The 22,771-nt window shown below is 54.4% G+C and overlaps 4 protein-coding genes and 1 long non-coding RNA gene across 10 annotated transcripts in view; 4 read left to right on the top strand and 1 right to left on the bottom strand.

Annotated features, from left to right (window-relative positions):
• HOXA7 (homeobox A7) lies at positions 41-2,017 on the top strand. Its single transcript, XM_021079046.1, has 2 exons — positions 41-623; positions 1,602-2,017. Exons 1-2 carry the CDS (start codon positions 245-247, stop codon positions 1,925-1,927), a joined length of 705 nt encoding a protein of 234 aa, XP_020934705.1. The 5' UTR covers positions 41-244; the 3' UTR covers positions 1,928-2,017.
• On the bottom strand, positions 1,968-5,519 carry LOC110257591. Its single transcript, XR_002340415.1, has 4 exons — positions 5,415-5,519; positions 5,152-5,258; positions 3,834-4,996; positions 1,968-1,982 (listed from the first exon to the last, which is right to left on the bottom strand). It is a non-coding gene; the product is annotated as an uncharacterized LOC110257591 (long non-coding RNA).
• The window catches only part of HOXA3 (homeobox A3), a 46,262-nt gene continuing 27,936 nt past the window's right edge, over positions 4,446-22,771 (top strand). For 5 of the 6 annotated variants that reach the window (XM_021079039.1, XM_021079038.1, XM_021079041.1 and 2 more), the window contains exons 1-2: positions 6,442-6,522; positions 16,720-16,823. The gene's annotated coding sequence lies outside the window, so the exon portion shown is untranslated. Of the gene's footprint in view, positions 4,555-6,441; positions 6,523-16,719; positions 16,824-22,771 lie in introns of those variants that run through there. The other variant, XM_021079043.1, reaches the window with a different exon arrangement.
• On the top strand, positions 6,434-12,851 carry HOXA6 (homeobox A6). Its single transcript, XM_005673298.3, has 2 exons — positions 6,434-9,571; positions 10,925-12,851. Exons 1-2 carry the CDS (start codon positions 9,130-9,132, stop codon positions 11,182-11,184), a joined length of 702 nt encoding a protein of 233 aa, XP_005673355.1. The 5' UTR covers positions 6,434-9,129; the 3' UTR covers positions 11,185-12,851.
• Positions 12,595-15,627, top strand: HOXA5 (homeobox A5). The gene is given in 2 exon segments (NM_001195232.1): positions 12,595-13,781; positions 14,795-15,627. Coding segments are annotated over 2 exon segments (813 nt in total). The 5' UTR covers positions 12,595-13,219; the 3' UTR covers positions 15,046-15,627.

A 22,771-nucleotide genomic window follows, 5' to 3' on the forward strand; every position in this document is an offset into this window, starting at 1 on the left:
GCCACATATTTGAGCCTCTTCCCCTTCCATTCTAGGCGGCCGCGGGCCCCGCCGAGCGAGACCACCTGTGAGGGCTGCTGAGATTGGCGGACGCGGTCATGTGGGCGGTCACGTGCTGCGGAGAGCTCCGTCCAAAAGAAAATGGGGTTTGGTGTAAATCTGGGGGTGTAATGTTATCATATATCACGCTACCTCGTAAAACCGACACTGAAAGCTGCCGGACAACAAATCACAGGTCAAAATTATGAGTTCTTCGTATTATGTGAACGCGCTTTTTAGCAAATATACGGCGGGGGCTTCTCTGTTCCAAAATGCCGAGCCGACTTCTTGCTCCTTTGCGCCCAACTCGCAGAGAAGCGGCTATGGGGCGGGCGCCGGCGCCTTCCCTTCGACCGTGCCGGGCTTGTACAATGTCAACAGCCCCCTCTATCAGAGCCCCTTCGCGTCCGGCTACGGCCTGGGCGCCGATGCCTACGGCAACCTGCCCTGCGCCTCCTACGACCAAAACATCCCGGGGCTCTGCAGTGACCTCGCCAAAGGCGCCTGCGACAAGGCAGACGACGGCGCGCTGCATGGCCCGGCCGAGGCCAATTTCCGCATTTATCCATGGATGCGGTCTTCAGGTAGGCGCAGCCGCTAGGCGGGCCGGGTGGGCGAGCGGACGAGGAGCTGGAGCGCGGGGCTGGGGGCGCGGAGCGCCGAGCGAGGCGGCCGCGAGCCGGCGGCCCCGTGACTCCTGGCGGCGCTGCTTTCTGGTTTTAATTAGAGCCGAGGCGCCATAGCGTGGAGAGCCCGTAGCATTGTATGTAAATGAGGCTCATAAAACTTTTTATGGCCCAATTAATGGGTTCGATCCTCGTAAATTTATTTAACTCCATTTGCCTTGGAATTTCAACATTAAGTTTGTTTGTTCGCTGTTCTCTTCCCTGTCTCCCTCCCTCCCTTTCTTCTCTCTCCCTCCCTCCTCCTTTTCCTTTCAGCCCGGCTTTTCTTTCTCAAAAGCAGGGAAAGCCAAACCCTTTAGGGCTCCTTACCAGCCCCTGTGCCAGGGACCATTTAAAGGCGGGGATGGATGGGTGGGTGGGAGTGAAGACAGAGAACAGGAGTGCCCTGGGAAGGTCCGGGGATGGGGGCGAGGGCTGCTGGGGAGGGAAGGCACCTCGGGAGGGCTGGCCGCCCCAGAGGGTCTCCCACTTGCCTAGCAAGGCGGGGAGGCGGCCTGGCTCGCCTTTGAATGGCCAAAGCACAGTGGCTCCCACTTGCCCACACTCTATATTTACAATTTCCCTTTGTCAGGGGGAGGCAGGACATTGTGGAAGCCTAGCCGGCTGGAAAGGGCGGTTGTAAAGTTGAGATTCTGCGCCTTCCCTCCTCACGGAGCTGCCTGCGCGTCTGGCACCGCAGTTGGAGTCTTCCTCTAGCACGCCCGCTCCTCCCCCAGCTCAGTTTGGGGGCGCGGGGCGGAGGGGAACTCGCGCCTGGGTCCGGGCCGAGAGGGAGGTGCGCGCCCTGGGATGGCGGCCTGGCTCACGCACTGTCCTGTCTGTGTCCCCGTCGGCTTGTCTGTCTGCGTGCCCATGTGTCCGTCTGTGTGTTCGCAGGGCCCGACCGAAAGCGGGGCCGTCAGACCTACACCCGCTACCAGACGCTGGAGCTGGAGAAGGAGTTCCACTTCAACCGCTACCTGACGCGGCGCCGCCGCATCGAGATCGCCCACGCGCTCTGCCTCACCGAGCGCCAGATCAAGATCTGGTTCCAGAACCGCCGCATGAAGTGGAAGAAAGAGCATAAGGACGAGGGTCCAGCCGCCGCCGTCGCCCCGGAGGGCGCCGTGCCCGCCGCCGCCGCCGCCGCCGCCGCCGCCGCCAAGGCCGACGACGAGGACGACGACGAGGAGGATGAAGACGAAGAGGAGGAGGAGGAATGAGGGCCGGAGCCGGGGCCCTGGCTGCACCAGACAGTCGGGAAAGCGTCTTTGGAGACTGATTTTATTTACGCAAGTCGGAAGGAAAAAAAAGAAAATGTTAAAAAAAAAAAAAAGTCCCAACCTGCACCCAATCCATCCTATTCCCCACTCCAGCTCCCAACTTTTTTGGATTGAGCAGCCGCCTAGACTGGGTCCCCTCGGGGATCCCCTCTGCCTCAGAGGACCCCTCCCAACAGACACCCCCAACCCCAGGCCGGCCAGCTCTGCCCTGGCACGGTTAAAATACTACCTAGCACAGGCCTCGGGGAGAGGCACCCCCAAACTACCTATGGGCCCAGCCCAGAGGGCCTCCACTCCCAGGAAGCCCAGACGCGTCCCAACACTGGCAGACACCCAGCACCTCCCCAATACCGGCAAGGACCTGACTCTCAGTACTACCTACTAGCCCCAAACTACCTATTTTGCGCTGGCTGGCTCGCCTGCTACCTAGTGCCGAGCCCTCTCCCCTCCCCCCGGCTAGACCTTTGCTGCTTCCCGCTTGCAGCCTTTGGGGTCCCTGAGGCTGCGCTGAGAAGGCGCTGGGGTTCGGGGACCAGGGCATTGGCTTCTATTTAAATTGAATAATAATATATTTATTCCAAAGCATTGTGAGTGCTGCAACCCACAATCCCTCCTTCTCTGGCCTGGGCACACCAAGTTCAGGCCCATCACCCCCTACTTCCGGAAGGGGCATTCCCAAGCTAGCTGCAGAGCTCTGAGTTTGCTTCAGGACTGCAGAGATGCTCCCAGCCTCCCTGCCCCTCCCCTGGTCCCTGTGTCCTACTGTCCAGCCATGGTGAATATGTGCACCCTGACTTTTCCTACAATGGCAAATATTGTATATTTGAACAAGATTTTTTTTTTTTTGTCATTTATATAGTCTTGGAGCTCATTTGTAAGAAATGTCTTGACTTGGGAAGGATGTGTCAATGGGGTGACTTTGTAGCATGGTGTGTTGTCTAGAGCTGACTCTGTAGCAGGTGGGGGAGGGCTGCCCTCCCCAATGCTCTTCATCTCCTGTGTTGTCCTGTGTCCGCCTCATCTCTCTCTGCTCTAGCCTGGGCTTCCAGGAACGGGAAGGTACACTTCCTGTCTTGCCCAGTTAACCATGTTTTATGTAACAGAAAAATAAAGATGCTTGATGACAAAGAAATGTGGACTGTTTCATCTGGGGGACCTGGGGAAGAGGGGGTGAGCATTCCTGGAGAGCAAGCCCTGGCTGTGTCCGTGTAGCCAAAGGGGCTTTGGAGCAACAAAAATGGAAGGATGAGTGAGGTGGGGTGTCACATATTGTTGTGTATACATGTATGTTGAGTCTCTTTTTGTGTGGCTTTTTAATGTGTAGATTTATATAAGTGTGTATACCTCTTTATGTAAGTGTATTTCTGTGGCTGTTTTTACGTGAGTCCATTTCTGTGTCCATAATTGAGTGCAGGTGTTTTGGGGTGTCAACAATTACATGCCTGTGTGTCCATAATTGTGTAGGTGCATTTCTCTGTGTAGAGATTTTTTTTGTCTGGTTTGTGTGTGTGTGTCTGATCAAATATCTTCCATATCCCTTGAAAACCGAATGTTCGATCGATACATTATATTCTATGAGCCTCCCCCTGAACCCTCCGAAAATTCCTTGATCGAATCCCAAACCCACCCTTTCCTCTAAGGCTGTAGGGTGGGCTTGGAAAGGGGTATGATTCCCCTGCGACTGATTCCAAATTCTCCGCAAACCCTGAACCCGGCCCCAGAATAGGATGCGGGAATCAGGGCCTGTGATGCAACCACCAACCCCGCATTCCGGCTAAGCGAGGGTGTCCCAGGACCCGGCCCTGAGGCTGAGGGGTATGGGAAGGGGCAAGGGCCGCAGACCCACCCGTGAAACCCCAGCCGGTCGGGGCATCTGGATGCGGAGAAGGATGAGGGGCCGGGAAAGGGGCCAGGGCGGTGGGGACAGAGCAGAACAGTGTGAGCTCCGGCGGGCGAGGACCTCGACTCCGGTCTCCCGCTTGGGTTGGGCCCGCTTCTTATTGCTCTTTTAATAAAACCCGGCCCAAATGGGTCTGTAAAACCTGCGGCCCCAAGTCGGGGCGGCCTCGGTGGTAAGATGGCGCCGGTGTAAGAGCTGCCTCCTCTTAGTGATGGGGAAAGGGTCATAAATCCGTTGTTGTTTATGAAAATTTACAACTTTGCAATACAACTTTATGAGTTGTTCGGCCCTTCCATTGGCCGCTGTCGGTCATGTGGATGGGAACCGTGAACATGAACTTTTTTATAATTTCCCTTGCGAGAATAGAGCCGCATTCTTTTGCTCTGCTCCGTCCTGCCTGCTTCGGAGCTCTGCCTTCCAGCCCGGCTCGGCTGCGCTTTGTCCGGCGATGGCGAGCGAGGCGAGGCCCCGGCCCGGCCCGGCCCGGCCGCTCCCGCTGGAGGTGGGGCGCGCCCAGGTCTCGGCGCCTCGGCGGCCGCTTCGCAATTCGCAACCTGGCTAATTTCCTGCGTCCTCTAGCACCAGGGAGGAGGACAATTCGTCTCCCCGGGCTGCCCAAGCGACAGCTGTCAGAGGGGCAGGAGCTTCTGGGAGCCGTCATCTGAAGGTGAGACATGTGGGGAGACAGGGGCAAAGGTGGTGAAACGGCGGGCAGCGCCGGCGGCGGAGGGAGAGGGCACCCGGGGCGGCTCCGAAGAGGGGCATACCCTCACCCACCCGCTCCCCCTTTCACACCCGCCCCCATCACACGCTACAGCCCCCACACGCCAACACCCACACACTCACGCACACACGCACACACTCTCTCTTCCCTCCTGGGCTCACCCGGGCAGTGAGTGCCCGCCTTCCTTCCGTGGCACAGCGCCTGGCACCAGGCAGGAGAACTGAGGTCTTCTCTCCCCCTTCCCCAGCGACCTCGCAGAGCCCAAAGGGAAGTGGCCCTGCAGCCTGCGGTCCTCGCCAGCCTCCCGGGTTTGGAATTTTTTTTTTTCCATTTATGACTCAATTGGCACGATTGTATTCCCCAATAACTGGAGACAGTGCCTGACCTAGGAAGGTGGGAAGCGGAGAGGGCAATGTGAATTCATCGACAAGGGTTTTATCGGCCTCCACCCAGCATCTTCTGTTCCGCGGAAACTGGTTTCTGGATAGAAAGGTAGAATGAGGGGGAAGAAAAAAACAAAAACAAAAAACAAAAACTTACTAATTGAGCCAGGGTCCTCTGCTGAGTGCCTGCTTCCCTTCACGCGGTTTTCCGATGAGAGAGGTGTCTGAAGCGCGGGGAGAGGGAATAGGTTCGTGCATGGAATTCTGTGTTGGAGGAGAGGATGGGGTTAATGGCTGGATGTTGCTCGGCGGGAAGTTTCGGGGCAGAGGATGTAGCGGTGTTATTGCGAGTGGCAGGGGCCCTCGGCTAAGGTTGAGAGAAGGACGCAAACCGAGTCTGGGCGATAGGGGGACCCCCACCTCGGCTGGCTGGCGACCGCGCGCCCCTTCCCGGGAGAGGACTGGGCCGCTGCCCGCGAGAGGCGCGGAGGGTGCCGCGGGCGTGGGCTTGACGAAGCGCGGTGGCGCAGCCCGGACTTGGCCTGGATGCACCTCGGCCAGATTTGGCCCGGGAGCTTCCTGGGGCAGAGCCCAGAAATGACCCTGAGGTTCTGGGCTCGAGTTCTTTTTGTCTGCGTTTTGGTTTTGGTTGCTGTTTTCCCACCTTCAGATGTGGCCTTGGCATGCATTCGAAAATTAAGAAGGGTCTGTGGACGTTGGGGACGCCGGCCCGCGCTGGGGTGGTGGGTGCGCTGGGGCGGATAAAGCGGCGCATTTGCATCACAGGGCCGTGGGCCGCCTGACTGCGGCTGCCGCGGGCAGATTATTTATTGCCACCGCGCCGGGCGCTCGCTGCTGCCACGCTGTGGCCGTCGCCGGGACCGACGCCAGTCGCAGCCCCGCGCCGCGCAGCCTGGCGCGACTGCTGCGCGGGCCCCTCAGAGATTCCCCAGCAGCCCGAATAGAGGGGGGCGAGGGAGGACCTGAGGGGCGGCCTTCCGGGCCTGACTGGCGGGGAAGCGCTCCGCCTGGGCCACCCCTGACGGGAGCTGGACGCCCGACTGGACCCGGGTCCTGCCCCCACCCCGGCACCATGGAGACTGGTTGCACAGGCCGCCTGGCACGTCATGGCTGCTTCTGTCCAAACTGCGCGTCCCGAGGCGCCCCGGGGCGCACGCTGCGTGGGGAAACGAGCCCGCTTTGGGATTTTGAAACCGGAGAGAGCGCTCGTAGTCCTGAGGCCTGCAGTCCTGGCTGGCCCGGAGGAGGATCGGCTGTGGCAAGGAAGGCGGGCTTGGGCTCCAGGCGAGGGCCTGTGACAGCCCGAGGCCGCACCTGTGTGCCATGGGCTCTGGCCTGGGCCAGCGATCCTGGCGGAGGGGGCGGCCTGCAAGGCCCCCCATGTGCACCAGCAGGCCGCACTCCAGGCTGGAGGAGGGCGAGGAACTCAGTGGGCAGCCCAGGGAAAGGGCCAACTGTGGGCACCCTGCCCCTTGCCATCCCGTCCCCCTTGAAGAGCGGCTGAAAGGTAAGTGGACTTTCTATGTGGCTTTGATGGAGAAGAGAGCCCTGCGGGCCATTCTCACCTTCTCAGGAGAGGCTCCCTCCAGCGTCTGGGGCGTCTACGCGTCTGTTCTTGTCTGAATGAGCCTCTCTCTCTCTCTCTTTCTATATATATATATATACACACACACACACACCTAATGCTGGTTGAAGAAATAAATTGGGCAGCTGCCAACATGATATGTATCAACCTTGGCTAACACATATGGATTTCAATTTAATATAAATATTTCCACCTTAGTGCCAAACTGGAAATATAATTTTTTTTTGCTTTTAGCTGATAAATCAAATTCTTTCATTGACTCAGACAATGATTACATCAAGAATCCAGGTCGAACCATAACAAATACTAATAATTGTGGTAAACTGCCACCAGCCCCAACGCTGTGTGGGTCCTGGAGGAATGAAGCAGAAATTATAAACCTCAGCATTTATCAATGTTTCCAAACGATTATTTTCATCTTACGTGATAATAACTTGCTTGAAATCACTGTCACCTGATGGTCTTATTTAAGAAACAATAACTCAAACATAATTTTTTCTAACATAGCTTTTTAAAAATTACCTTTTTGATTTTTTGACTCTTGAGTTTTCATTTTCACCTATCAGATCCTTTCTCTGAAGAAATTCGATGACAATTTAAAATCATATCCTTTCCTCCCAGGCCCTTATTATATATGCAAAGGAGAAACTTTCGCGCCTTGGATTGGTTGGGATTGGGGTGCGGGCAGAAAGCTTCTGGGTGCCTTAGCCATTGGGTGGGCAGCGGCCGCTTTTGAGGATGCACAATAGTCTCTGGGGAGGCCAACCATATGCAGGTCCTTTCCCAATTTTTCCCCTTGGGGGAAATTAAGGGGGGAAAATTAAAAAGCAAAAAAGAGACTAAGGAAGTAAGGAAGTCATTGCCAGATTCTTAGGGGGGCCTTGACACTTCTCCCCAAGTTCTGAACCCCATCACTTTCATTCGCCAGCTTTACAGATCTTATAAACACCCTCCGGAAATTCAGCCAAATCATAAATAGTCTTTCTTCAAGCTCCACGGAATTGAGGATTTTAAAGCTGATTCAAGGACTTTTACAAGCCCAACAAATACAGTTGTAAAAATGCCTTTGGAAAAATATCACATTTTATAAAATGAGATTGATACGTGTGCTGTAAATGTCAACTATCTTGAAGGCACACCTCTCAGGCAAGAGAGAGCAGCCCAGGACAGGCTTCTTGTCCAGTGTGGGGAAGGCCAGGCCTGGTATTGCGGTAAAAGCAATTCAGACAATTTCTGGAGCTGCTGAGACAACTGCTTCTGGTTCTGGAACAACTCTAGGTGGCAAGTCCCCCCAGAAGTCCCAGAAAAGGCAGGAAAGGGGGATATCCCAGGACAGCGCCCATGGATGGGTGACCCAGAAACCAAGTGCATCAATTATCCCCTGCAGCCTTGGGCCCGCGGAGCTGCCCTCTATGTGGGGCTGGGCCAGTGTCTCTGGGTCACTAGCACCTCTAAAATGAGGACAGAGGTGCCATATCTGGATCTGTCTCATCTCTCAGCGGATCGGGATGGCCGAGGGCGAGTCCAGGGAGCTGGGCGAGGGGAGCAGGTCCCAAGGGTGGCTTCGGAGCTCTGTCTCACAGCCACTCCTCTGTGGGTCCCTTTCTTGTTGAAATCTGTGGTTTCTGGCCTCTTGTTCCTGGGTTCAGAGGGAGCGGGAGTGGGGCACACAGCTTGTAGGGGATGCTTTGAGGCCAGGCAATCGCTGGCCATTGGAAGGAGGCCCATGGAGACTCAAAGGAGACCTGTTTTATGTAGGAGGAGGGGGCCAGTGGGGGAAGAGACCAGCCTCGTCCCGCTCCTGGTCAGCTCGAGGTGAGCCTTCCTCCTCTCGGAGGCGAGGCTCAGGCCCTTGGTGGGAGTGAGGACAGAGAGAAAGGAGGGAGCCCTGCGAGGGCTCCGGAGTGAGGAGCGGGGCGTGAAGGCCTGGTTTCTCAGAGCCCTTCCCCAGCTCCGGAACCGGCACCCAAGGGTAGGGGAGTGCAGGGGGAGGGGCGCCCTCGGGGCCCTGCCGCGAGGGCAGGCCCGCCGGAGCCCAGCCATCCTTGTCACCGCCCCTCCGGGGCGCGGGGCTGTCAGGTTTCCTGTTTGGAGAGGAAAACCCAGCCAAATCCCACAAGGCAAAAGGGGAGGAGGAGAGAGCGGGCCTGGCCGGGCCTCTGCGGCGGCCGGGACGCCGGTGCCCCTACCCCGGCCCGATCCGCCGGCCCCGGCCCGGGCCGTGCCCGCCGCCGGCGTTCGGGGAGCGAGCTGGGCCGGCTGGCTGTGCGCGCCCATTAATCTGCCGGGCGGGCGGCGGGCGGGCGGGCTGGGGGCTGTTTGTAACTTTGCTGCCTCGGTCGCCGCGGTCCCCGGGGAGCGGGCTCCGGCGCTCGCTCCCATTGGCCGCCGCCGCGTCAGCTGGTGCGATTTGCTGCTGTCGCTTTTGGCGTTCGGCCATCCAGAAACAAACCAGTTCGATGACTACTAATAGTTATAGCCAGATGTACTAATACACAACAAATCACAGTCCTGCAGAGGGGCGCGCAAATGAGTTCCTATTTTGTGAATCCCACTTTCCCCGGGAGCCTGCCCAGCGGCCAGGACTCCTTCTTGGGCCAGCTGCCCCTCTACCCGGCCGGCTATGACGCGCTGAGGCCCTTCCCGGCCTCGTACGGGGCGTCGAGCCTCCCGGACAAGACGTACACCTCACCTTGTTTCTACCAACAGTCCAACTCGGTCCTGGCCTGCAACCGGGCGTCCTACGAGTACGGGGCCTCGTGTTTCTATTCTGATAAGGACCTCAGTGGCGCCTCGCCCTCGGGCAGTGGCAAGCAGAGGGGCCCCGGGGACTACCTGCACTTTTCTCCCGAGCAGCAGTTCAAACCCGACAGCAGCAGCGGGCCGGGCAAAGGCCTCCATGACGAAGGCACCGACCGGAAGTACACGAGCCCCGTTTACCCCTGGATGCAGCGGATGAACTCCTGCGCGGGTAAGGTGTTTCCTTGCAGCCCCTCATGAGAGCAGAGGGAGAGGGGGAACGAGGCAGGGAAAGAAGGAAGGAAGGAAGGAGGAGGCAGAGTAGAAAGAGGAAATAGAAAGGAGGAAAGAGTGAACAAAGTTTCTTGGCTTTTAAAAAGGAAATTAAAAAAAAAAAAAAAAAACAACCCATTCCCGATGGGGCAATCAAGCTGTGGCAGAATGAAGGCAGGGCACTAGTGTCCATGTAAGGTGACACCTTAGGGGAGCATGGGGGGGCCATTGCCAGGCTGTGTGAGACCCAGGGACAGGGGCAACCTGAAGAGAGAGCAAGGCTGGATGGGAGAGAGCGCCTGCCCACACTGCACCCTGGTAACACCCGGCTCAGATCCCCAAACCATGATGGCCTTCTCTCCCATCCTGATTTACCTCCCAACCCCTCACCTTTCTGCCTTTCGGAATCCCACCCAGCTGAAGGCCCTCATTTGGCCCCTTGCAGTGTCTCCCCAAGCCTTGGAGGGCCACATCCGTAGCCTCAGGATTTTTCCTCTCTCTTCCCCCTCCCCTCCCCCCTTCCACTCAACTGCTCACTCAGAGCCAACTTCTGCCTCCTTCTGAGGCCCTGCCTTAGTCTCACACGCCCAGCTTGGGGGGAGACCCCCACCCATGGGTTCCTTTGGCACCAGAACAGATAGCCCTACCCAGTCCGACATTCCAGAAACCCCAGATGGCTCATAGCTCCATCTCTTTGCCCCTGGCTTCCAAAAACTCCACAGGGGATCCTTGGAGAAGGACAGAGCCTGATGCAGATTTTTAAATGTATGGTGTTTTGCTTTAAAATCCACTTGTGTTTTCAAGAGCTCTGTATTTCTCAGAAGGGCCATACCACAGGGAAGCCTCTGCAAAGATCTGAGAGGGCTGACCATTTCAAAATTTCCCAAAAGCATGTTGTGTCCTGACGTGACTGGCCACAGTAACATCTACACAGAGGTCTGTGTGTGAAACCCGAGTGTCTGCTCTACTCACGGGGTTCCACTCCCACCACTCCCAGACACACACACACACTACCCTCCCACAAAACAGACTTAGGGACCCCTGGTTAAGAATGCGGTTATATTCTTTTGCTTGGAATGTATTTATTACAGAGCAGATTTTTCACAAACAATAATTTCCCACCCAGGTCGTTTTTGGTGGAAACCATCTCGCTTGGTATGAAATAATCCTCTCCCATGCAGCCCAGCTTTCGGCCCCAGACAGAGTGGGACAGGCGGGTGGCTTCCAGCTCCGAGGCCCGGGGTGCGGGGCACAGGGCTGGTGAGATGGCCCAGCTCCTGGCTTACCGGCTCCCGGCCGTTTCTGCCCGCAGGTGCTGTGTACGGGAGTCACGGGCGCCGAGGCCGCCAGACCTACACCCGCTACCAGACGCTGGAGCTGGAGAAGGAGTTCCACTTCAACCGCTACCTGACGCGGCGCCGCCGCATCGAGATCGCCAACGCGCTCTGCCTCACCGAGCGCCAGATCAAGATCTGGTTCCAGAACCGCCGCATGAAGTGGAAGAAGGAAAATAAACTCATCAATTCCACACAGCCCAGCGGGGAGGACGCTGAGGCAAAGGCGGGCGAGTAGACGCCTGGGCAGGGACCAGGCCCGCGCCGCAACCTCCCTTGGCTTTGCCCCCTTGCCTTCGCCTGCTCCCCAACTTTTCTTCCCGCCTGCTCCCATCCGGGGGGCTTCCGCAGCTTCAGGGGAACCCGGCGCTTTGCAAAGGTCTGAGCATTTATTTCGTACAAGGAAACAAAACAAAACCAAACCACACACAGCCAATCCCAGCGGTGGAGCGGGGCGCACTGCACACGCAGCCCCGCTCGCCAAGGCTGCCCAAGCCGGCTCCAGATCTCAGGGCGCGCCCCGAATCCGTCCCCCGCTCTCGTGTCAGCGCCTCTGCACGCCTCTGAGCTCGGGGCGCCGGGGCGCGGGAGAGGAAAGAACCCTCGGGCCGAGCCCCTTTTAGAGGCTGGGCGCTTCCGCCTCGGTTCCTCGCCACCAAGTCCCGGAGGGCATCGCCACATCACCTCGGACCACTGGAAAGAGGGGGCCTCAGGGCTGGGGCCCCAGCACTGCCGTGGCCTCCTAGGCCGCCCCCAGGCAGGAAGGAGCGCGAGGAACAAAGAGGGCGGGAGAGAGCTAGTCTCTCGGCCCCGCGCGCAACCGTCCGTGGAAGAGAAGCAGCCTCAGCGCAGCCGAGCCAACCTGGGCGCGGGTGGAACTTTACAGCCCTGGGAACGACTGGGCTCCCGAAGGCTCCGAGCTCCGGATCCCGGCTCCCTGCCTCTGACAGTGCGGGCGCTGCCACCACAACAGCTTTCAGGACCTAAGGAGGGGGCCCTGGGCTAAGGGAGCGGCCAGAGTCCTGGTTTCCAAACGTGCCAGGGGCGCCTGCGTTGCCTGGCCTTCGGCGGGGAGACCGAGCCCACCCCCCGTGCCTTTAGGCTGTATTTATGACTTACTTTCATCTTACAGAACCCAGGAGGCTAACTACGGAGATACTAGACACTGCCGCAACATGCTTTCGTTAGCGCCCTCGTTTTACTCTTGGAGGTCTAAGCAAGACCCTAATAGCTCGACCCATGGATCTCTCGCCCCTAAGCAGCTTCCGAGGCTGCGGGGAGCCTGGGCCCACTCGCTGGGTTCACCGAGAATCCTCCGACTTGGGGCCGGGTTGGCTCGAGGAAAGGGACCGGGTGGTGAAGATTCTCCAGGCTGGATACTTAAAGCAAATAAAATAGCAAACTAATGACACGAAAACCGTATTTACACGAAAGAAAAATCGACCCCGGTTATAAAAGTGTATGGAATTTGACCTCGCCTCGGAGAAACACTACACAAAAGCTATCTTTAATAGACGCCTGTCATTTAAGAGCGGCAGGGACACTGTCCCTTATGCGCTCGCAAAAACAGAGCCGTAATTGTAGCTGCTGCTGGCAGGATTTATTTCTCCAATTGGCTCAATGGCCTCCCCCCTTCCCCGAAGGTGATATCTGTATTTTCAAATTTCAGAGCTGCCGGCACGACGGGCAGAACTGACCCCAACCTCGACACAAAAATAAGAGGGGCTGCACAGCGGGGAAATAAAGTTGTTGTAAATAAAATCCAAGTCACCATCTCCTCCCAATCCTCTGCAGCCTCGCCGGGCACGCGATCGGCAGCTGACGGCCTCACAATTGGTACATCCTAATGGAACTGCGAGGGAAATGCAATAATTTTGCCATAATGGGCTGTAACCTCAATTCGACCCCGGCCCTTGCAGCCCCGGGTCGGAAGCGGGGCGATGCGCCCTGCCTCCAGCGGGTGGCGCTCGAGTCCGACTGAACGGCGGCGGCGGGCGGCGGGCACGCGCCTGGGGCGCGCGCGCCACCCCTCTCGCCTCCACCCAACTCCCCCATTAGTGCACGAGTTTACCTCTAGAGGTCATCAGGCAGGATTTACGACTGGACAACAAAAGCACGTGATTCGAAGTCGTACCCCATATTTGGGTGCCTACGTAGGAGGGAACCAAGTACATGTCCCAGTCATTTCCATAATTCATCATAAATTGTGCAAGGGTGCTATAGACGCACAAACGACCGCGAGCCACAAATCAAGCACACATATCAAAAAACAAATGAGCTCTTATTTTGTAAACTCATTTTGCGGTCGCTATCCAAATGGCCCGGACTACCAGTTGCATAATTATGGAGATCATAGTTCCGTGAGCGAGCAATTCAGGGACTCGGCGAGCATGCACTCCGGCAGGTACGGCTACGGCTACAATGGCATGGATCTCAGCGTCGGCCGCTCGGGCTCCGGCCACTTTGGCTCCGGGGAGCGCGCCCGCAGCTACGCGGCGGGCGCCAGCGCGGCGCCCACCGAGCCCAGGTACAGCCAGCCGGCCACGTCCACGCACTCGCCTCCGCCCGACCCGCTGCCCTGCTCCGCCGTGGCCCCCTCGCCCGGCAGCGACAGCCACCACGGCGGGAAAAACTCCCTGGGCAACTCCAGCGGCGCCTCGGCCAACGCCGGCAGCACCCACATCAGCAGCAGAGAGGGGGTTGGCACGGCGTCCGGAGCCGAGGAGGACGCCCCCGCCAGCAGCGAGCAGGCGAGCGCGCAGAGCGAGCCGAGCCCGGCGCCGCCCGCCCAACCCCAGATCTACCCCTGGATGCGCAAGCTGCACATAAGTCATGGTAAAGCCAGCCTTTTTCTAAATCCACGCGGCCGCGGGGGCGCGGCTCTCGGTCCCCCCCTCTCTCCTTTACCGCCCTCTCTCTCCCCGTCCCTCTCCTGGTCTCGCCTCTCCCAGCCCTATGGAACCTTTCCCCGCCGTCCTCCTTCCCCTGCCTCCCTTCTTCCTCCTCCTCTTCTCGGCAGCGCCCAGCGCTCGCAAATAGGGGGAAGGGGCCGCTGGCCAGGCAAGTTTAGACGTTGAAAGAGGGAGGGGGAAGGAAAAAAGCCCCACATTGAACCCCAGCGCCTCGGAACGCGCTCACGGGTCAGGCCAGCCGAGTAGGGCGCAGAGAGGTAGAGGATGGCAGTAGGGGCCGTGAATCGGGCTTGTCAGGGCGGATAATTTATGAAGAGGGCTACGCTGGGGAAACAGCGTTACTAATTGGAGTCCCCGAAAAGGGGCTTGTGGGGCGGGGGGTCATCGAGGCGAGAGCCGGCGGGATTCTGAAGTTTGGGGACAGGAGGGAGAGCAGGGAAGGAAAGGGAAGAAAAAGAAAGCGGGCGCCCCAAGCGTGCAGGCTGGAACCGGACGCGGCTCTCGGGGCTGGAACTTGAAGGGAGAGCGACCCCGGAGGCCAGCGGGGCGCTCAGCAAAGGGCCTTGCTTTGGTGGGTTTCACAGTGGTGGGCAGTCTGGGAGGGCTGTGCCCCGCCTCGGGGCTACAGGGGCAGGGCCAGAGGGCAAGAGAGAGGCGAGGGAAAGCCGGGCGATCCTCCGGGGGACGCGGCTCCAGCCTCAGATGGACCGATTGTTCCCAGAGTCCAAATCGTATTGTTTTCTCTCTAGAGAGGAAGAGGGAAGGAAATTCAGGAGGGGTGGGCGGGCGAGGAGGAGGAGGAGGAGGAGGAGGAGGGAGGACTTGTTGAGCTTTTCTCCCCAGTGCCCTGCTCAGGACCCCGGCTGGTCCAGCTGGCCGCCCATGGTAGCCAGAGGCTGAGGAGCTGGAAGCTAAATCGCTGACTTTCTGTTGCAGACAACATAGGCGGCCCTGAAGGCAAAAGGGCCCGCACGGCCTACACGCGCTACCAGACCCTGGAGCTGGAGAAGGAGTTCCACTTCAACCGCTACCTGACCCGCCGAAGAAGGATTGAAATAGCACATGCTCTTTGCCTCTCCGAGAGACAAATTAAAATCTGGTTCCAAAACCGGAGAATGAAGTGGAAAAAAGATAATAAGCTGAAAAGCATGAGCATGGCGGCGGCGGGAGGGGCCTTCCGCCCCTGAGTCTTTGAGCGTTTAAAGTACTGAGCAGTATTAGCGGCTCCCGCGTAGTGTCAGTACTAAGGTGACTTTCTGAAACTCCCTTGTGTTCCTTCTGTGAAGAAGCCCTGTTCTCGTTGCCCTAATTCATCTTTTAATCATGAGCCTGTTTATTGCCATTATAGCGCCTGTATAAGTAGATCTGCTTTCTGTTCATCTCTTTGTCCTGAATGGCTTTGTCTTGAAAAAAAAAAATAGATGTTTTAACTTATTTATATGAAGCAAGCTGTGTTACTTGAAGTAACTATAACAGAAAAGAAAAGAGAAAAAAAAACACACAAAAAAGTCCCCCTTCGACCTCGTTTAGTGCCAATGTTGTGTGTTGCACTCCAGTTGTTTAACTGTGCATGTGAGTGGAAGTGTTCCTGTCTCAATAGCTCCAAGCTGTTAAAGATATTTTTATTCAAACTACCTATATTCCTTGTGTAATTAATGCTGTTGTAGAGGTGACTTGATGAGACACAACTTAACTTGTTCGACGTGTAGTGACTAGTGACTCTGTGGCGAAAACTGTGACTCCGAGCGGTGTGTCCCTGCGTGCCTTTGTAGGACCCTTTGCACGAACTCTGGAAGTGGCTCTTATAAGCGCAGCTTCAGTGATGTATGTTTTTGTGAACAAAGTTACAAATATTGTCCAAGTCTGGCTGTTAAAGCAAACTGTGATCAGCTTTTTTTTTTTTTTTTGTATTTGTTTTTAAGGAAAAAATACTGACTGGAAACAAAAAATAAACTTTCTATTGTAAGCTCTCTTAGTCTGGTTTGTGCCAAATAGCAAGCGGCTCTTTCTGCTCTTCTGTCTGTCTGTCCAGTGTGGGGAGGCAGTGAGTCTGAGGCTACCTGAGCAGCTTGCCTGTGCAAAGGAACCTCAAACTGATGCCCTGACCCACGACCTCCTAACTCTGCCCCAGTAGAGAGTTCAGGCCAGGAGGTGGAAAAGCTGTAGGTGGTTCCAAAGCCTCAGTCCCACCTGCCCATCTCTGAGGAAACCGAGTTAACTTGCTGGGTTTAAAAAAAAAAAAAAAAAAAAAAAAAAGGGAAGAGAGAGAAAGAAAGGAGCAGCAGCCCAGCCCAGGGCCTTGTTAGCGGCACTCAGGGCCCACACAGATGCTGCCTCTCTTCTTAGGCAATCCTAGGCCTCCACTTGCTGAAGAGGATGCTATGTCAAGTTGTGGCCCCCAACCCTCTGCCCTTAACCCACCCAGGCACCCTTTCCCGCTCCTCGCCCTCCTGAACCCAGTTGGCTTCTTTTGCTACAATTAATTTGCTACAAATGGAAGGTACTTACCCCATCCTAGCTTGATTGGGAAACTCCTCAGAGCAGCTAAAGCGCAACTAGAGATTTGCACATTTACCGACTGCTTACACTGATGCCTTCTTTCCTTTTAAAAGTTATAAAACAGTAAACTTTATAAGCCCCAGTTCCGGCTATATGACATTTGGGTGCCAAATGAATAGGGTTTTGTCTATGAATTAGATCGTAAAATCATCCATAGCACAGACAGATCGGCTCACTGGCTATAAAACGTCACGTGGGGCCATTAAAGTAAGTTTTATGGTTTTGGGGAGTTGACATCCAACATTATATACCACATAACATATAATCTCACTGACGCTGGACTCCATTTGACTCTTTTGCAGGCTACGTGTGCCGCCTGGTCATTCAAATTGTCAATTTTAGGTCCAGAAGTGTCCAACCCACAAGTTCTCAAAACTCTCTGAAAAATGGCTCCCTCCGAGTTAAGGTAAGCTCGCCCCCTGAGCGCTTTCAAGTTGATTTGTACTCTGAAAACTTTGTTTCTCGCGATCTGTGTGCGTGTATGTGTTTCTGTGGTTCTGTAACGGTGAGGTCGCCTCGGAATTCCAAAGGGAAGAGCAAACTTTCCCTGTGCCCAGATTAGCAGCACCACGAGCCAGCTTTCGGAGGCACCGCGGTGCAGAGCGCCTGTGGCCGCGCCGCATCCTTAGGCCTAACTTTAATTGCTGCACCACCGCGGATGTTAATGACTTCCGCTGCTCTCGCCGCCGTGCAAAAAGATGATTTTTGTGTGCGAGTGGGCCTGCGTGCGGAGCCTGGGCCGGGCCGCCCCATCCCCGGGCTGGCGGGTCGGGGCTCTGCGGGGTCAGCGGGGCCCTGGGTGGGGCGCGGGGCGGGGGGGGGGTGCTGGGAGCCGGGGGTGGGGGTGGGCGCCGGCCGCGGGCGCCGAGGCCGCGCTGCGCTGGGGACTTTGAAAGAAAGGCCCGGGCAGGGCCGAGGCGGACGCTGGCGGGATTCCTTACGGGGCTGTGGCCATACGTCTTCTCGGGCCGGGGTCATTTGGCAGCCCTGAGTCGAGGCGGCAGCCTTCGGGGCCGGGTCGCAGGCTGGCTCGGGAGAACCGGAGGGTGGCAGAGGCTGGCGGGCGCGGGCCGCACCTCCAGGCAGAGCCCCTGGGTTGCCAGGCCGAGCCCAGGCCGCTGGAGCCCGCGGGGCGCTGGGGACCGCGGGTCCCCACCTGGGGGAGGGGGGAGGGCTGAGCACCCCTCCCCCGCGCCGGGGACCAGGCCCTGAACCTTGTCTGCCTGCACGTTCTTTTTATTTCGGTGGGACTGTTCTCACCCGCCTGTGAGTCTGAAGCAATAAACTTTATGGCCGGATTTAACTTTAGTCTTTGAATCCCTAGGCTAAATGAAAGGAGTTCCAGCGCTTTCTTTTCTTCCGCCTGGCCTTTCTTCTCCCTCTCTCCTTCCCTTTTCCTCTCCTCCTTTGTAGAATTAGAACGTCTCCGCACAGGACCCTCAAGAGGCACCTCAGGCATCCCCCTAGATAACACTCAAGATGAGAGAAACTTATTCCCCCGCCATATACAGACAAATTCTCTCTCCCAAACTGTGCCCTAAAGTTTGGGGGGAACTCGAGGTGTCTTCAATGCCCAACTTAAAAGTCCCCAGAGCCATTAGGTTGTTTTCCCTCACACATCATAAAGGGTAGTTTAGGGAAGAAATTGGTCGTTTGTCAGTAGGAGACTTCCGGCTTTCTTTTGTTAGCTGCTCTTTCTGTTTGATCCCAGGAAATTTACATAATCTATGATTTCCAAAACAGTTCCCAGTATTGCACCAACGGGTGAAGTAAGGTGAAGTAAATTTTTCCTGGGTACAATTCCCACTTGGTCTCAGCCACCCCATCTGGCCCAGTCCCCTATATTCTTCGTGGCAAAGTTGTGGCAGGGGATACTGTGGCCTGTCCTGAGGTCTTTCTCTGGATGGGTACCCACAAGGGATCTAGCAGATTCCGCCCATCCCGTATAAAGAGCTAAGCCAAATTCTCCAAAGAAGAAATGAAACAAAACAAAAAAAAAAAAAAAATGAGAACTTCTGTCTCCAAAGGCTTTTCTCCCTAAGAACTGGCTGGGTAGTTTTGTGCAAGTGCTAATAGGGAAAGATATGTACTAAGTCCTTCAAGTGAAAACAGTTCAAGTATAGATGTGGAATTTCCACAAAGTGTATTGTGCAGAGGCCACCTATATTCGACACAAGTCCAAGAGACATCCCCAAAATTGGAAGTCCAGAAAGCAAAACCTGGGAAGTTTTTTGAAAAATTGAACCCTTCCCCCCCAAGTGCCACTGTTCTTGAATAGTGACAGGGCAGAATCTCTGAAATCGTTTTGTGTAACCTGTTAAAGCGAGCATTGGTAGTTCAGCGCTCAGGAAGGTGCATCTCCAATTTAATGGGAACCAGAATATAAACCCAATTTGGGTTCTCTTTTAGTGTGTGTGTGTGTGTGTGTGTGTGTGTGTGTGTGTGAATTGTGGAGTCTTTGTTCTGCTGCTCTGAGTTTCAGGTTCTTTATTAGAAAATATTGGGTTAAGGGTGTATTTTAGTTACTCATCTGGTGATCTTGCTTGAGTGATTTCTTGGTGGCTAAAATTCATGGCAGAAAGAAGAGAGAGAGGGCTGCTGGCAGGTTCATTTGAGTAACTCGCCTGGAGGAAGTGTCCACACCACCTCCATGGCCACATCCCACCCTGGGGTGTGCGAATGGGCAGAAAGGCTGTTGGAGCAGCATCACACAATATGGGGAATCTTTCCCACGCATTTAAAAAAAAATCACAGGCTATAAATATTGTCAACTTGCTTATTTCTGTCTGTTGTAATCATCATAAAACTTTAGCGTTTAAGAGAGCATGCCAACTCACATGGAGTTCAATGACTTTTTAAAAATACAGCATCCAGTCAGACCTATGTGGGCGTCATTGGAGAATTTTTTTTCTTTCTTCCTATTTTCATAGGAAGCATAGTAAAGAGGGTGGCTGGTTATCTGCTCATTTTGTAGATAAGTTATTTGTTTTCTTCTGCATTCTTTTGGGCTGTTTTTACAGAGGAACTTAGAAAAAAATCTCTGTCGTTGAGAGCTTTATGAAGACATCCAGCCTCAGCCGGGGGCAGAAGTGTCTATCTTGCTCCTTGCCTTGCAAAAGGCGAAGGCATCCGAAATGTCCCGGCCCCGTTTGTTTCTGCAAGCTGAAGGGACAATATTTCCTGAACGATAAATATAATAGGAAGCTGCTTCTGGTCACACTTACTTAGGGGTCTGTTAGGGTTTCCATGGTCTAATTCCACAACATTATGCCAAGATTCCTTTTTTTCCCCCTCCTCTTTCCCCTGCTTCATTGTTGGCAGCTCTGGGAGAGCAGGACAGAATTTTCTACCAGAAACGGAGTCATGTTCATTTGTTGAGATGTGAAGAGTATTATATCCAAACAATTAGTGAGGGGAAAGCAAATTACATCCTGAAAGATAGGCTATTAAAGAGGAAACAACCCTTTTAGCTTAAAAGATGCCCTTCAAAGCCTCTCCCCACCTTCGCTCCAGAGTCTGTCCTGAGGTTTGCCCACCGTGGGGAGTGCACAACATTGTGGGCACCAGCCCTCTGGCTTCTAAGGCAGAATTTCTCTCCAGTCATTGACAAAACTATAAACACTATAAACGCGGGGCTTCCAGCCAGGGCCGAGGGGGTCTGCCTAGGCTCCCACCCACATAGGAGAGGGGAGCCACAGTCCTAGCCATTCCAAACCCCAGGGCTGGCAGATCTGCCTGGGTCTGCTTTATTTGGTGTTTTGCCACAAAGGAAGCTGCCTTTCTCCCACCGGGCCCCCTCCCCACAAACCGGTCTTTTCAATAATAATATTTGTTATGAAGGTTATTGGGTAATTATTGCGATTTTGTGAAGCAGCCCTTGCTGGAGGTGAAGTCTGTCATCGCCTAACAAATGACGCCCGTGCAGTTCACTGCCGGGTTAAGTAAATGCAGAGAAGATAAATCTGCACACCCTAGGAATCGCCAGCAGAGCACGCTTTAGTACAAGTTCACAGTCAACTTGCCTGCCTGGGCCGGCTCTCCCAACAATTAGGGCTGCGTCTTTATTTTTAAATAAAGGAAAAGTCTCCAGCTCCCATCGTCTGCTTTCTTCCCATCTTCTCTTGCCTTCCCTTTTTTCGAGGTTCCCCTACTTCTGTGAGGTGTCCTACTCCAAATTTGACTCCAAATAATGACGAGTGATTTAAAAATAATCTCATTCCTATTGAAGTGCTGACACAAGGAGGTAGGAGGCCGATTTGGCAGGAAATACAGTCACAAACACACAAGAATATCCAATTCGCCCTCTTATTCCAAAAGGCGGTGGCAAGCAGGGCGTCCCTGAGCTCCCGGGGTTGGGTGGGGGGCTTCGCCTTGAAAGAAAAGGCCCAGCTTTGTGTATCTTTGTGGTTGCAACTGCAGGTCAAAAAGTTGAGGGTCAAAAGTTTACGTTGTGCAGCACTCTTAGTCATCTGCCCAGACAGAGCTTGAGGTCGGTGTTAGAGCTGCGATCTTGACTATCAGCACAAAAGATAAAACGGCTCGGAGCGCCGCGTGTATCACCGTATGGACTCCAGGTGAACCCTAGTGGTTGAATGACCTCAATTACGAAGGAAAGGATAGAAAATTCCTCTTTTCAAGAGTAATATATGCTGTATTTCATCTTGAATGATCGCTCCCATTCTGAGGGAATAGCAGCAGGTAAATAGGCATAGATTATTGGAACACCCACACCTTAGCTGCTGGAGCACCAGGAGTCTGTTTGTGGCTTCGTCACAAAGTGAAGAAGCTCAGCACTCATCAGTGGACCTTTAAGAAATAACGTAGCACGTTTCCAGTGTTCCATCATACCTTCCAAGGGGAGGGAAGGGGGCAGGAAACTTCCTTTATCTGAACTCTGTGATTGTGATTGGCCAGTTTGTGTCCTCTTTAGTACCCATCGTGATCCCTGAAGTGTGGGAGGAAAAGGGCAAACACAGGCACTTCTTGCAAAATGTACTTTGCAATTTTCAAGCACAGACTGCTTTTTCTGAAACTGTCACCCACGAAATGCAAAGAGCTGGGAAGGGAAAAAAAAAGGAAGTGGAAATCTTCTGGGGAAAAAAAAAAAAAGGATTCCCTTACCCCTCCACCAGTGAGAAAATGCTTATTGGTACCATGAAAATGTTCCCATCGTTAAAACTTGTTCATTATGGTTTATTGTTAACCCTACACTGAATGTAAGCGAGTGGTACAATCTCTGGGTGGATAAACTGTGACGTGTATGCCTTTTGAGCGGGAAGGTGGAATCGACAAATGCCAGACCACGGAAGATCACTCCGACAGACTTCTTTTCTCCAGAAAATACTCTTAAAAATACATTTGGAATAAAAGCTAAGGCGAGAGGAAGCGAGCTGAGGAGGGAGGGCAGGAGAGTAGAAAAGAAGGAATAGCGTTTTGAGGAAGCTGACTGGAACCACGTCTGGGTGTGCTTTGCAGCTGGAGAACTAAACAGTATTTTATTTGTCCTGCACCTATATTAACCTTAAGTGTTAGTGCCATTAGCATCTGTTTTCCGGGGGATATACTTTTCTTGTCTGTGCATTGATCTTCGCATAATCCGTGTGGGGAAACAGAGGAGAGAGAGAGAGAATTTTTTTTCCCCCCAGGTTTTTCTTGTAACTCTAGAAAGAAGCTCATTCAGCTACGCAGAATGTAGACCCTTGCAGGGCCCCTTAAGATCATCCCACTCTATTCCCGTTGGCTGGATAGACTGGATTTGCTGGTGCCAGGTACTTTCAGCGGCAGAAGCAAATCTTTCCCAAACACTGCCTTCGTGGAAGTGATCAGATTGCTTCCGCTGTGCGATGTGTAAAGTTTTCACTCTGGCCAAGAGCTTGAAGCCAAATGGGGGTGTGCCAGATGAGAAGAGAGGAAAGGGAACAACTGTGGTGACTGCTGTTACAGCAGTGCACACTTCAGCACATCTGGGCGGGTGAAATGAACAAAACGGATCGCTGCTCTACTGCTCACCAAGACAGTTCTGAGTCTCTTTGAGAAAAGCCTGGTTATAGTGCTCTTGGTTTAAAACGTGCCACACCTTAGAAACATGTCAGCTTCAAGGATCACAGACACCTCTTAGCTACCTTTTTCAGGTAAAAGAAAAGATCCCTGCAGAAGTTATTGTTTTTAGAGTGCTTACTTTTTTTATTTTTTAATTTGGAGGATTTTAATCTTTAGGCCTCTTGCACAATCCTGGTTAAAATTCATGTCTCATCTGAATGTGAATTTCAATTCTTATGCCTGGGTTGGCTTCGCTAGCAGAAACTACTACAAGGAAATGACCCCCAAACAATTAATTGGTTAAATGCCTGATAA

This window comes from Sus scrofa, chromosome 18 (genome assembly GCF_000003025.6).
Source record: "Sus scrofa isolate TJ Tabasco breed Duroc chromosome 18, Sscrofa11.1, whole genome shotgun sequence".
In the NCBI taxonomy this organism is placed as follows: Eukaryota; Metazoa; Chordata; class Mammalia; order Artiodactyla; family Suidae; genus Sus; species Sus scrofa.